Source organism: Halichoerus grypus, chromosome 15 (assembly GCF_964656455.1).
Source record: "Halichoerus grypus chromosome 15, mHalGry1.hap1.1, whole genome shotgun sequence".
In the NCBI taxonomy this organism is placed as follows: Eukaryota; Metazoa; Chordata; class Mammalia; order Carnivora; family Phocidae; genus Halichoerus; species Halichoerus grypus.
In genome coordinates this window covers 17,886,179-17,897,722 of record NC_135726.1, presented here as the reverse complement: position 1 = coordinate 17,897,722, position 11,544 = coordinate 17,886,179, and the positions used below count along the sequence as shown (strand labels likewise).

Genomic DNA, 11,544 nt, shown 5'->3' with positions numbered 1-11,544 from the left:
CACAGCACATTCTGTTTGTGACACTTTATTGATGCTGGGGAGGTGGGGAGGAGACCTGGAAGAATATGTGTGGCAGTCCCCGAGGTGGGGACTGGGCAGATGTTGAGGCCTGGCCACTACTGGGCAGGGAAGACAGAGTTGCCACTGAATGCACAAGGGATGAGCAGCTGCCGGTACTCCAGGGGCAGGTGCCGCTCCACAAGCACATGCAGTGAGACTTGGTCGTTGACCAGGCCCTGCCTGTAGCAGAGGAGGATAGAGATAGAATCAGGGCCAACACTCCCACACTCAGCACCTCCCTGCTTCTGCCCACTTACCTTCGCATCAGTAGTTCCAGGTCCTCCGGCCTCACAGTCTTGCGGCCGGCATGAGCAGCAAATACCTCCAGGTCGTCACAAAGATGCTGGAAATACTTGTCCAGGCTGCCAAAAGGGTTGGGGTAGAACAGACTGAACGGTCTATTGATGATCTGAGGGGTCCTCTCCCTACCCTGAGTGTCCAGGACTCACCACTTCTCCACCATCTCAAGAGCTGCTTTCTCCATGGGCATCTTGGAATAGAAGCTAAAGAGTTTCACATAGTGGCTCAATCCAGTCTTGTGGGGATCTTGACGGGGCCTGGGGCCAGGGGTTCGGGCCCTGGGAGGAAGCCTGGTCGAGAGAGGCTCCAGAGGCTCTGAAGATAAGCTAGGGGCAGGAGTGGATAGTTAGCTAAAATGCTGCCCAAAGAGCCTTCTAATCAAAAACAAGTCTTATTGGCTCCTGCGAAGACTAGGGCCCATGTGCTCCTTGGCTAATGTGGACCAATAGCTCTGTCTGCTGGGAGGCAGTGTGGACAGGGGGCCACACAGAGGCCTGGTCTTTCCCTGGGGCCCTGACCCAAAGTCCTAGTCTAGACTCATTACACAAGCTAGTACTTGCTCAGGCCCTAGACCCTCAGGCCCCTAGACCCTCAGGCCCTAGACCCTCAGTCTGTTGCTGCCTATCTGATTCTGCTAATCATCCTCCAGGAAGCCTTCTCTGACTACATACTGACTTAGGCACTTCTCTCTACCCAGGTTCCTCTAAGAACCTGGAAGCATGCACCAAGATGACACATGTACTCAGTGAGCCCCACCTAGCCCACCTCAGGGTGCTCTCTTGAGTGATCATCTGCATACCAACGGGAAGGGGGATAACCCTTTGATGCTCAATGCCAAGCTCAGAAGCCTACCCCCTTCCCAAGAGGTCCATGCAGAACAAGGTCATGGGATCTTACACTGCAGTGCTAGGCGGTGGGACTGGCTCAAGAAACTGAGGTCGCCTGGCCTGAAGAAACTCAGTGGTGCTGGAGGCCAACTCTGGACTTGCTGTAGAGAAACGGCAGGATTAGAGGGGGCTCAGGCTTGACTATCTCACCCAACCGTCAAGGCCCACAGCTTCCTTTTCCTGTTCCTCAAGGGCCCCACCTAGCTCTGGCCAGTCAAGCAATGGGCCCCTCAGAGTCTCCCTGACCCAACACCACTTGTGCCCAGAAACACAACCTAGGGGTACAACTCCTCAGTTTAGAGACTGAACACAGTTGTCACCCACTCACTCCCTCATCCCTGCATTGGGCCCCTTACCTGTCCTACCAGAGATGTCCTCATCTCCTGAAGATCCTTCTGGCTCCTTGGCCTCAACACCTTCTGTCATTTCTCTGTATCTCTTAGACTTTTCTGTCCTGACAGATCCTTGTGTTCCTGTTGTGTCCATCACTTTGCTCACATTCAGACCTTCCTCCATCCTTTCCTCTGCCTCCTCACCAACTCCATCCTGTAAGGGCTCTACTCCATCTTCTCCAGAAATAGCACTGCTGTTGTTTGGGAAGCTCACAGCAAGGGCATCAACCTTCTTTGCCTTTGCTGCCAGAAGTTGGGCTGGTTTTCCAGGATCTGAATCAAGGGAGAAAATATAGGTTAGAGAAGCAGTAGGGCAAGGCTGTAGCTCTGAGAAGGATAAAGCTAGAGTAGTAAACCCAGTCTAGGTCACTGAGGAGAAATGTCCAGAGGCAGACCCAGGGTACTTGTTTGGAGTATCCTGGTCCAAAACTGACTCTGCTCTGACATGTAAGAGGAATTAACAACCAAGGGACTCTGCAGAGCACACATATAGGCCTGAGGAGGGAAAAGCACAAATGCCAATTTTCATCCAAGGCTTAGCTCTGGGCCACATGCCCCACATACTCACTGTGGTTCTGCAGCTTAGGCCCACTGCTCTGTGTCCTGTGACTGACAGCCCTCTCAGCATCTTCAGCCTCAGTGTGAGACAGACAGGGCAGGGAGTGGTACACACTGGGGGAACGGCCAACCAAGGGCTGGGAGAAGGGCTGAGTGTCCTCCAACACGGTATTCATTTGTAGGGTGGCAACAGGGGTTCTGAGGCTATCACCTGGAAATGAAAGGCCAGTTGACACTCTGTTTTCCAGGCCTACCTGCTGCTACCCACTCACCAGGGCCTGGGCAGTGGGCCCTATGAGTCTGCCCCAAGTGGCCTTCAGAAAAAACTACCTAGTACTCTAAGCCTTATCCTCCTTCCACAGGTCTCTTTGCTTACCTTCCTGCTTCTTAGCCTGGCATTCACACTCTCCACATCTTGTCCCACCAAAACTGCTCACCTATGCCTCCACACTTTTCACTCTGCTAAGAACCCTCCTCTTACTCTAGTGAACTTGACTTGTTTTCTGAAATCACGCTGCCTGGTCAGTTCTGACTGGCCAGCTGATCCTGAAACCTGACCCTTATCTATCTCCCAAGAAGCTCCAGCCACCACACCACACCTTTCCTACCCTCAGCTCTGTAGCTTCTCAAGAATATGGGATCCTAGAAGATACTGGGACCAAGACTGGGACCAGCACTTTGGAGAAAGAAAGCAGAAACTCCTCATAGACCTACTGGCAAGCTTGCTCACTGTGCTTGACTTGACAGAGAGAGGAGTAATCCTGGACTCAGCAGCACCTCCTACAGGGGAGGGAGAGGGAAATCTCAACCTTACCTGGAGAAGCCAAGGCCAAAGAAGTATCTCGCAGATCCTGCAAAAATGCACCCACATCTACAGCTCGGCGGGTAGGAGGTCTGCGAGCCAAACCAGGCCTCTGCACTGATTGGGGCTGGAGAGGTGTGGCAAAGGTCAAATTGAGGGAGCTGGTGGGAGGGAGAAGGCACAAAGGAAAGTCAGGTATCTGAGGCCCAATTTTTAGGAGAATTCCCCCATCTGCCCTGGGGCTCTCATCTCTTAGTACTCAGCCATGATGCTATGAAGCTAAAACTGGCAGGGACCAGTAGGTCAGATTCCATCACAATCAATACCTCCCTCTCCAAGCCTTTCCACCAACCCCAGGATAGGCAACAGCACCTGGTGAGGGAGGAGGCACTGGCATTCCCACGAGGCTCTGCAAGAGAATTTAAAAATAAACTATGGTAAGTTACCAGGCTCATGAGAGCCCTCTCTCAGGCCTCCTCAGCCTTTCTAGAGGGCAAGAGAGGGTGGCCAAAGGTGTTGTCCAGGGTCTTACCTTGGGAGAGAGGCAGTCCCTGGTCCATTCCTTGCTGAAACACTGACAATCTTAGCCTCTGCTTCCTCCTGCCAGGAGCCAGAAGACCTAGAGCCAGGGTTGTGGGGGGCTCAAGCTCAGGAAGTTGCAGCTCCAGGCTACAAGGATGGAACTTATCTCAGAGAGGCCAGGAAGCCTAATACTGGCTTCTGGGGCCCTCAAGAGACTCCTGATCAGAGCTGCCCAACATCCCCGTGAAGGGAAGAATTCACTGTGCACCTGCCCCGACTGCTTTCCCGTCTAGAGGACTGGACCACTTGCGGTGTCGGCACTGGCTCCACCACAGACTCTGGCATCATGATGGAAGATTCTGGGGCTGCAAAGACAGCAAGGAGAGGGTAGGGATGGCAGGGCAGTCTGCCCTGAATGAGGGATACCAAGGGACTGGTGTCTAACCCTGATCAGCAAGTTAGTGTTCACTCACCAGTTAGAAGGATGTTCTTCAGCAAAGTCCGGGGTGTCTGTTCCTCCAGGTTCCCACTGGTATGAACATGGGCCAATCTGCCAATAGACTGGGTAAAAGCACCAAGCAATCTTTCTGTTCCTTTGCCTTGAGATTCCCTCAAGGTGGGCTCCAGAGCAGAGCTAGACCTCAGAGGCCCCTGAAGGCAGCAAGAGCCCTGTAGTGGTCAGTGGGCTGGGCACTTACCCTGGCTCTATGGGAACGCCGCCTCACATTCATCTTTGTTGGGCTGCTCAGCCTCCTGGAGGAAGGTGTTTCAAGTAGGGCTTTCTGGGCACTGCGTAAAGACCAACAGCTCTAAGAATTAAGTAGGGAGAGGGAACTAGAGGATGCAGAGATGTGCTTTCATCAGGGATCTTGGCTTGAAGCCCTTTTCCCTCAAGGCCAGGGATCCAGCCCCTCCCACAGCCTCTGTTTCTAGCTCTATATCAACAGCTCTGTGGATGAAGGGGAACCTAAGGGATATGGGAAGAAAGGGAGACCATAATGATCCAGCCAGAGGGAGGGGCTGAGGAAGGCTTTACAGAACTGACTCTGTTAGAAGTAGAGGCCACACAGACAAGAGAAGCAATTAGAAGAATATTCATTCCTGACATTAACATAACAAATCAAAAAGGATATTTAAATATTTTGAAACCATTTAAGTACTTGTCAGGGTTTCACAGCAACTTCTACATTGGTCACTCCAGCACTGGTCTCCATTCCAGTCCCTCTCAGATTCCCAAAGCACAGCTCCCACCTCATCACTTATAGGTCTAAAACCTACAATGAATAGCTTCCCAGGGCCTATAAAAGAACTGCACTGCCCCAGTCTGGCAGATGCCAACTCCCACACCCTCTGCACCAGGAGCTCACCATAGCCCTCATCCACTGCCACTGCCACCAGGTCAGGCCAAATTCCCTGCTCCCTAGCAAAGCATCTTTCTAGGTCCTGCCTCCCGAATTCTGCCCAGGCTGTGCTCTAGCTCCTTTCCCACCTTCCAGCTGGGCGTTACAGGGAAAGGGGACTGAATGTGCAGGGAAAAGTGGGGACCACAGAGGAGGCAGTTCAGGGCAGATGCCTGGACACACTTTGGGCTGGTGTGGGGGGAAGGTGTGGCCCAGAGAACAGTAGAGAAGGCCAGATTCTGAGCGCCTAGAGGCAGAAACCCAAAGACGCCAGCAGAGTTGAGCTTTGTAGTCCTGAGACCTGGCAGCCTGGAGTCCCGGGGGTGGGGGCACAAACTGTAAAGGGTGGACCCAGTTCTCAGAACCCGGGGCCCTGCGGTTCTCCGAGACTCAGTTTCCTTCTCCAAACAGGGTCAGCGCTGGATCCCGCTGAAGCCTGACCCCCCCCAATCCCTATGGTTGCTCACACGCTCGGGCAGCGCCCTCCCTTACCTAACTCTAGCACTTCGGCGTCGCCGCGGGGTGAGCGTATCCGCAGTGTCCAGCACGCGCCGCAACAGCGTGCGAGTCGTAGGCTCGCTCTCACGGTTGTAGCTCTCCGCCATCGCCTCAACCATCCGCTTCTAACCGCTGAGGTAGCTGAAGCCGTCGCCTTCCCGCCGCAGCATTTAAGCCAACTCTCGCGAGGCTGCCGCACAGCCTCACGGGAGTTGCAGTTCTAACCCTACCGCCCAGAGGCGAGTGGTGCGTGTAGTGGTCGTTCGTTGTAAGCTCCGGATTTGGAGGCACGTTTACCTGGGAGTGCACCTGGGCAAATGTGTGAAACCAGTCGAAGCCTTGGTTTCTGTAAGTTGAGGATGATACCCACCTGATAAGGGGCTTGTACTGATTCAATGAAATATATATATATTTAAAGTTTATTTAAGTAATCTCTACACCCGAGGTGGGACTGGAACTCACCACCCCGAGATCAAGAGTCCTCTGCACTATAGACTGAGCCAGCCAGGCGCTCCTCAATGAGATAATGTTTAACTCAGCGTCTGACATATAGTAAGCCCATCTTCAATAAATAGCAGTCATTATTATTAGAATGTCTTATTCCTATCTCCCTCTGGAGTTGAGAAGAGACACTTGGGCCAGGAAAAAATAATTTTATCCTATATGTGACCTGGTCAGATTTGCATTTGTGAACACCACTCTGCCTTAGAAGAGACCAGTTTGAAGACCCAAAGGCTAGTTTGCTGTTTGTGATCCAGTAGAAATGATCTCCAAACATGTGCAATTTTGAGATGAATTTTGGCCCTCAAAAGTTCTGATAATGCTAGAGACTCTATTACCATATTTTCACCAAGATAGCCTCCCCACCTTTCTTAAATTTTCATGGAAACTTAATTAGAACTTGAGTTCTGAGTCTCCTGTGGAGTTATCGTTTTGTTCCTAGATCAGGGGCCTATGTGTTTTACATAACTGATAAAATTTTCTATTTGCTACTTGTTAAAAAAAAAAAAAAATACTGGGTGCATGAAGTGAGGGAGGGAGGAATGAGAGACTGGCAAGGACTAGACCATATGGTGTCTCACAGGCTCTGGAAAGGAGTTTGGACATTATAAATGCAATAGGCCATTGGAGGGATTTAAGCAGAGGAATCACATAAATATATATATAATTTTGGTAGCCATATAAACAACAGATTTTGTAGAGGAGGCAAGATTGGAAGCAGGGAGGCATGTGACAAGGTTCTAGCCTTTCTCCAAAGGTGACAAGATAGAGCGTGGGCAGGGCCGTGGGGGTGGGGAGAAAGCTATGCATTGTAGATATGTTTTAAGTGTACAGGATTAAGTGTAGATTAGAGGTGATTTTATGTACTGGAAGGTAGAATTTTTTTAAAAGATTTTATTTATTTATTTGAGATTAAAGAGAGCATGAGTGGGGTGAAGGGCAGAGGGAGAAGCAGACTCCCCACTGAGCAGGGAGCCTGATGGGGGACTCGATCCAGGCACTCTGGGATCCTGACCTGAGCCAAAGGTAGACGCTTAGCCAACTGAGCCACCCAGGCACCCTGGAAGGTAGAATTTTATTGAGCGCAATCTTCACTGTCTGTACATGAAGAAATGATATAAATTTGATCTCTCATTAATATTTTTTGTAAGGTAGATTTTGAGACAGGTAGGAACAGAACTCTATCAGTAATAGTATGACAATGAAAATACAAAATAACAAATAACAATGATCTTTTGCTTAATTTTGTCCCTACTGTACCCATTTTATAAACATTTAATCATATAACAAAGTGTGTATTCATGTTTTAACTATTGTATATTCACCCAAGTGAATGCACTTCTTTCACCATGGACTGCATTTCTGAGTTTGAAGGGGTTCAAGCTGTGGACCTCAGCTGCATAGGCCAGGAGGAATGGGACTTTTTCCTGTTATGGGTCTGTGAAGCCCATGCCAATAACCATGGAGCACATTAATTGTAAATAGAAAATGCAATGGTGATGTTTGGATGTTGGGACCAGACAAATAGTTCACTTCCCATTGTCCTGTATTTTCCCAAAACATCTTAAGTATGGGTTTCTTTTATAATAAAGCACTTAAAAAAAAGAAAAAGTAACAGTTAACTTGGGGTGTTATATTTTTTCTTTCACAAGCTTTTAAATGCCGGGTCTTTTTTTGTTTTTATGTCAAATAATTAGAAATAGTATATACTCGGCTTCAATTTCATACCCATGGTCTGTAATCAGGAGGAAAAAAAATGTGAAGGGAGAGTCTAGAGAAAGGGTGAAGAAAGGCAAGAAGTGGGAGAAAGGGGGAACTCAGCAAAGGAGGGCTAGCAGGTAAATCCCCGGAACAACTGCCAGGCCTTCCCCTGGTTTTCCAAAACCTCTCTTGCCCTTTAGAACATTTTCTCCATAGAAGTCGGGGATTGGGGAGGTGTCTTGTTACAATCCAAATTCTGTCCATCCTCTGGTTCAACACTCTTCAACAGCTCCCAGTCATCTGCAGAATTGAATCCCAAATCTTTTAACTTAGCCCAGTTTGGTATCTTTCAGCGCTTCAGCTACCCTGCCTGTCCTCTTCCAGGCTCTTTAAGGGCGTAGCCTAGTTCTTTCCTGAGGACCAGCTACTCCCTCCTCACTCAAGCTTTTCACCATTTTTTTCTTCCTTGGCCTCCGCTTCCCATTTTCTCCTCTGTCCTGTTCATTAGTCTGTAGCATTTATTTCTGTGATTAGACATCCATTCGGGTGCATTCACATCTATTATCCAAAAGTCGGACCCTCATCCCTCAAGGTAGTCAGGACTGGTGGGTCGAACTCCTTCAGCAAGTTCCCAACTCACTGCACTGTACCGGCCACACAGTAGGCACCTACTGGTGACTGTGTTTAGGTGAGTCAACTCAAGCCACGGCTGAACTAAGCGAGTCCTCAACGCAGAGAAAGGGGCTCTTGAGGTCTTTCTGGGCACTGAAGCTGAGGTTCTGACCCAGTCCCCGCGGGAATGCCATCGACTCACAGCCCCCAGGATTGGGGAAGCGCTTCCGGCTGACACACAACCTCACCCAAATCCTAGTCCCCTGTAACCCGACCTCTCCTTTAGGCGGCGCCCCAGGCCGCAGCCTCCGAGTTCAGCGCACGGCATTGCGGGATTGTAGTTTCCGTAAGCAAACGCCCAAGGCGCTTGCGCACTACAGAGGCGCGCGCCGCCAGACCCCCATCAGGATTCCGGGTCCTTGTGAAGGGCGGTCCAGGCGACAGCGTTCCAACCGAATACGCCTCTATAGTCGGCCGGGGATAAGCCGGGTGGGGGTAAGAATCTGTTCTGCGTGGGCTGTCACGGTGCCCTGGAAAGCTGCCGGAATAATCTCGCCCCCGCTCCGGAAGTGAGCAGCTTCTGGCGCGGTGCATTGTGGGGGGCGTAGTCCTCCTTCCCAGGCGGTCCTTCGCGGCGTCCCCGGGGCCGACTCCGGAGCGCAGGCGGGCGGCCGGGCGGGCGGCGCAGCGCGGGCCGGCGGGAAGCGTATTCTGGCACGGGGCGCCGGGCCGGGCCGGCCGCGCCGGGCGGCAGTAGTGGGAGGCCGCCTAAGGCCCCGCGCGGCGCCGCCCGTCGAGGGGCGGGCGGCGGCAGACCAACCGGGCCGTCGAAGGGCTCAGGAGGCCGGTGGGCCGGGCCGAGGCGGGCCGCGCGGCGCAGCCATGCCAGGCTTTACGTGCTGCGTGCCGGGCTGCTACAACAACTCGCACCGGGACAAGGCGCTGCACTTCTACACGTTTCCCAAGGACGCTGAACTGCGGCGCCTGTGGCTCAAGAACGTGTCCCGTGCTGGCGTCAGTGGGTGCTTCTCCACCTTCCAGCCCACCACGGGCCATCGTCTCTGCAGCGTCCACTTCCAGGGCGGCCGCAAGACCTACACGGTGCGCGTCCCCACCATCTTCCCGCTGCGCGGCGTCAACGAGCGCAAAGTAGCACGCAGACCCGCGGGGGCCGCAGCCGCCCGCCGCAGGCAGCAGCAGCAGCAGCAACAGCAGCAGCAGCAGCAGCAACAGCAACAACAGCAGCAGCAACAACAACAACAACAGCAACAACAACAACAGCAGCAGCAGCAGCAGCCGTCAGCCTCCACTGCCCAGGCCTCCCAGCTGCAGCCGAACCTGGTGTCTGCCTCTGCTGCTGTGCTCCTCACCCTTCAGGCCGCTGTAGACAGCAGCCAGGCCCCGGGGTCCGTGCCCCCAGCGCCCACCACTCCCACCGGCGAAGACGTGAAACCCATCGACCTGACCGTGCAAGTGGAGTTTGCCGCTGCAGAGGGCGCAGCCGCCGCAGCCGCCGCGTCGGAGCTAGAGGCTGCTACGGCAGGGCTGGAGGCCGCAGAGTGCCCTATGGGTCCCCAGTTGGTGGTGGTGGGGGAAGAGGGCTTCCCTGATACTGGCTCCGACCACTCATACTCCTTGTCGTCAGGCACCACGGAGGAGGAGCTCCTGCGCAAGCTTAACGAGCAGCGGGACATCCTGGCGCTGATGGAGGTGAAGATGAAGGAGATGAAAGGCAGCATCCGCCACCTGCGTCTCACCGAGGCCAAGCTACGAGAAGAACTCCGCGAGAAGGATCGGCTGCTGGCCATGGCTGTCATCCGAAAGAAGCATGGAATGTGAATGGGTCCCCCTCGGCTTGCTGGACTCCTGGACCCCTCTCAGCCTACAGGGACCTTAGGCCGCTGCTGTTGAACTCCCCTATACTCCTGGGGCACTGGTTGACAGTACTGAAGCTTAGGGCAGCTGGACTCTCTTGCTGGTGACCTGGCACCCTGTCTTGTTTTCTCCTGAAGCAAGGTCCTGAAGTCTGGGACCTCAGACTCTGTACAGGTGACACCAGCAATTATGATTTTGTCCCCCACTCCCCACCTCACCCCCAGTTTATGTTGCAGGTTCTGGTTAAGCAGAGGCTTCAGAACCACTGAACTTGAAGATTACCCACTCAGGATGCAGGTCGGATGCCCAAGACTATGGGTTTGGGAAGACAACACCTTGAGGTTGGCCAGCATTGAGACAACTCCTCCGTGTGTAGTGATAAGAGATCCAAGTAACATCAGTTCTCCTTTTCGTGCTTTTCCTTCCCAGGTGCAGCCTGTGATTCTGATGGGGACTGGCAGATCTGTGCCTCTGCCTATAAGGACCTCCCTCCCCAGGAGGCCATCTACAAGGGGATCTAGGTGACCTGCTGATGAAGATCCAGCTTGCCAGGGACTTAGGTTTATCCTGTTATGTTTGCTACTGGTTACAAATTCTATTTTCTGTACAATTAGTCAGACTAAAGTTTTCACTGTGTTTGTTTGGCAAAACGAATTAAACAGAAAGTAAGGTTTTAATTTGGGTTTCACCATTTTATTTTTATAAAGATTCAGTATCCCTGAAAGGTGGGGAAATAGACCTCCCAACAGGCCTCTACCTTAGGTCTCAAGGACGAGGCTGATCCTGAGAGTAGAAATGCTTCAATGACCATGCTTGTCCATCAAGGGGCCCTGAGCACATGGACCCTGACCTCATAAGGTTCTCAGAGAGTTCCTGGCCCAGCTCGCTCCAAAGAGTTTAGAAACTGCACCAAATGGTCCCAGTTTGCTGTGGGTTAGGAGAAGGAGCAACTGACAACTAAACCAAATTGTGACTGCTCACTTCTCTTGAGGGTTTTGAATTCCTCATGAATTTTCAGCTGTGGTTGAATTTCACTTACCATTTTAGCCCTAGTACAGTGGCACACATGGGCATGCAGTTACTTAGTGAAGATCACAGCTGGAACCAGCCATGCTTCCTGCACACATAAGAACTCTTCTATAGATACCTTGGCCTTGGGATGTTATCATTGTGGAGGAGTTGGGATTTGTGACCCCTTGACTCATTTCTTGGCTGTTTCTATTCTTCTTTAGATAAGGTAGGGGTGAGGTGACATTTTTATCTATAGGTCCAAATAACTTAGCTTAAAGCCAATGGGCCAAGGCAAGCCTTTAAAGCTAGCCCTATTTACTACAGGTGTTCGGGCACAAATGGACACTTCCTGGGCTCCATAAAACATGACTTCCTTCTCTTACTTTAGAAAAGGCCACTTCCTTGGGGGCTTTCCCTGTATCTGT

General features: G+C 52.0%; 2 protein-coding genes across 2 annotated transcripts; one reads left to right on the top strand and one right to left on the bottom strand.

Moving 5' to 3' along the window:
- Positions 1–9: 9 nt before the first annotated feature.
- On the bottom strand, positions 10–5,594 carry CENPT (centromere protein T). Its single transcript, XM_036115020.2, has 13 exons — positions 5,414–5,594; positions 4,220–4,310; positions 3,995–4,082; positions 3,790–3,886; positions 3,532–3,668; positions 3,372–3,408; positions 3,012–3,160; positions 2,208–2,408; positions 1,604–1,912; positions 1,258–1,348; positions 510–686; positions 318–422; positions 10–240 (listed from the first exon to the last, which is right to left on the bottom strand). The coding sequence occupies exons 1-13, from the start codon at positions 5,536–5,538 to the stop codon at positions 117–119; spliced, it is 1,731 nt and encodes a 576-aa protein (XP_035970913.2). The 5' UTR covers positions 5,539–5,594; the 3' UTR covers positions 10–116.
- Positions 5,595–8,614: 3,020 nt separating this feature from the next.
- On the top strand, positions 8,615–10,785 carry THAP11 (THAP domain containing 11). Its single transcript, XM_036115009.2, has one exon. It carries the CDS (start codon positions 9,116–9,118, stop codon positions 10,070–10,072), a length of 957 nt encoding a protein of 318 aa, XP_035970902.2. The 5' UTR covers positions 8,615–9,115; the 3' UTR covers positions 10,073–10,785.
- Positions 10,786–11,544: the final 759 nt, after the last annotated feature.

Bases quoted from the DNA above. Each gene is read 5' to 3' on its own strand.
- CENPT (XM_036115020.2), bottom strand. From the start codon at position 5,538: ATGGTTGAGGCGATGGCGGAGAGCTACAACCGTGAGAGCGAGCCTACG. The intron at 4,311-5,413 runs GTAAGGGAGGGC...GTCTTTACGCAG, and splicing joins CGCCGAAGTGCTAGAGTTAG to TGCCCAGAAAGCCCTACTTG. The intron at 2,409-3,011 runs GTAAGGTTGAGA...TTTCATTTCCAG, and splicing joins TTTGGCCTTGGCTTCTCCAG to GTGATAGCCTCAGAACCCCT.
- THAP11 (XM_036115009.2), top strand. From the start codon at position 9,116: ATGCCAGGCTTTACGTGCTGCGTGCCGGGCTGCTACAACAACTCGCAC.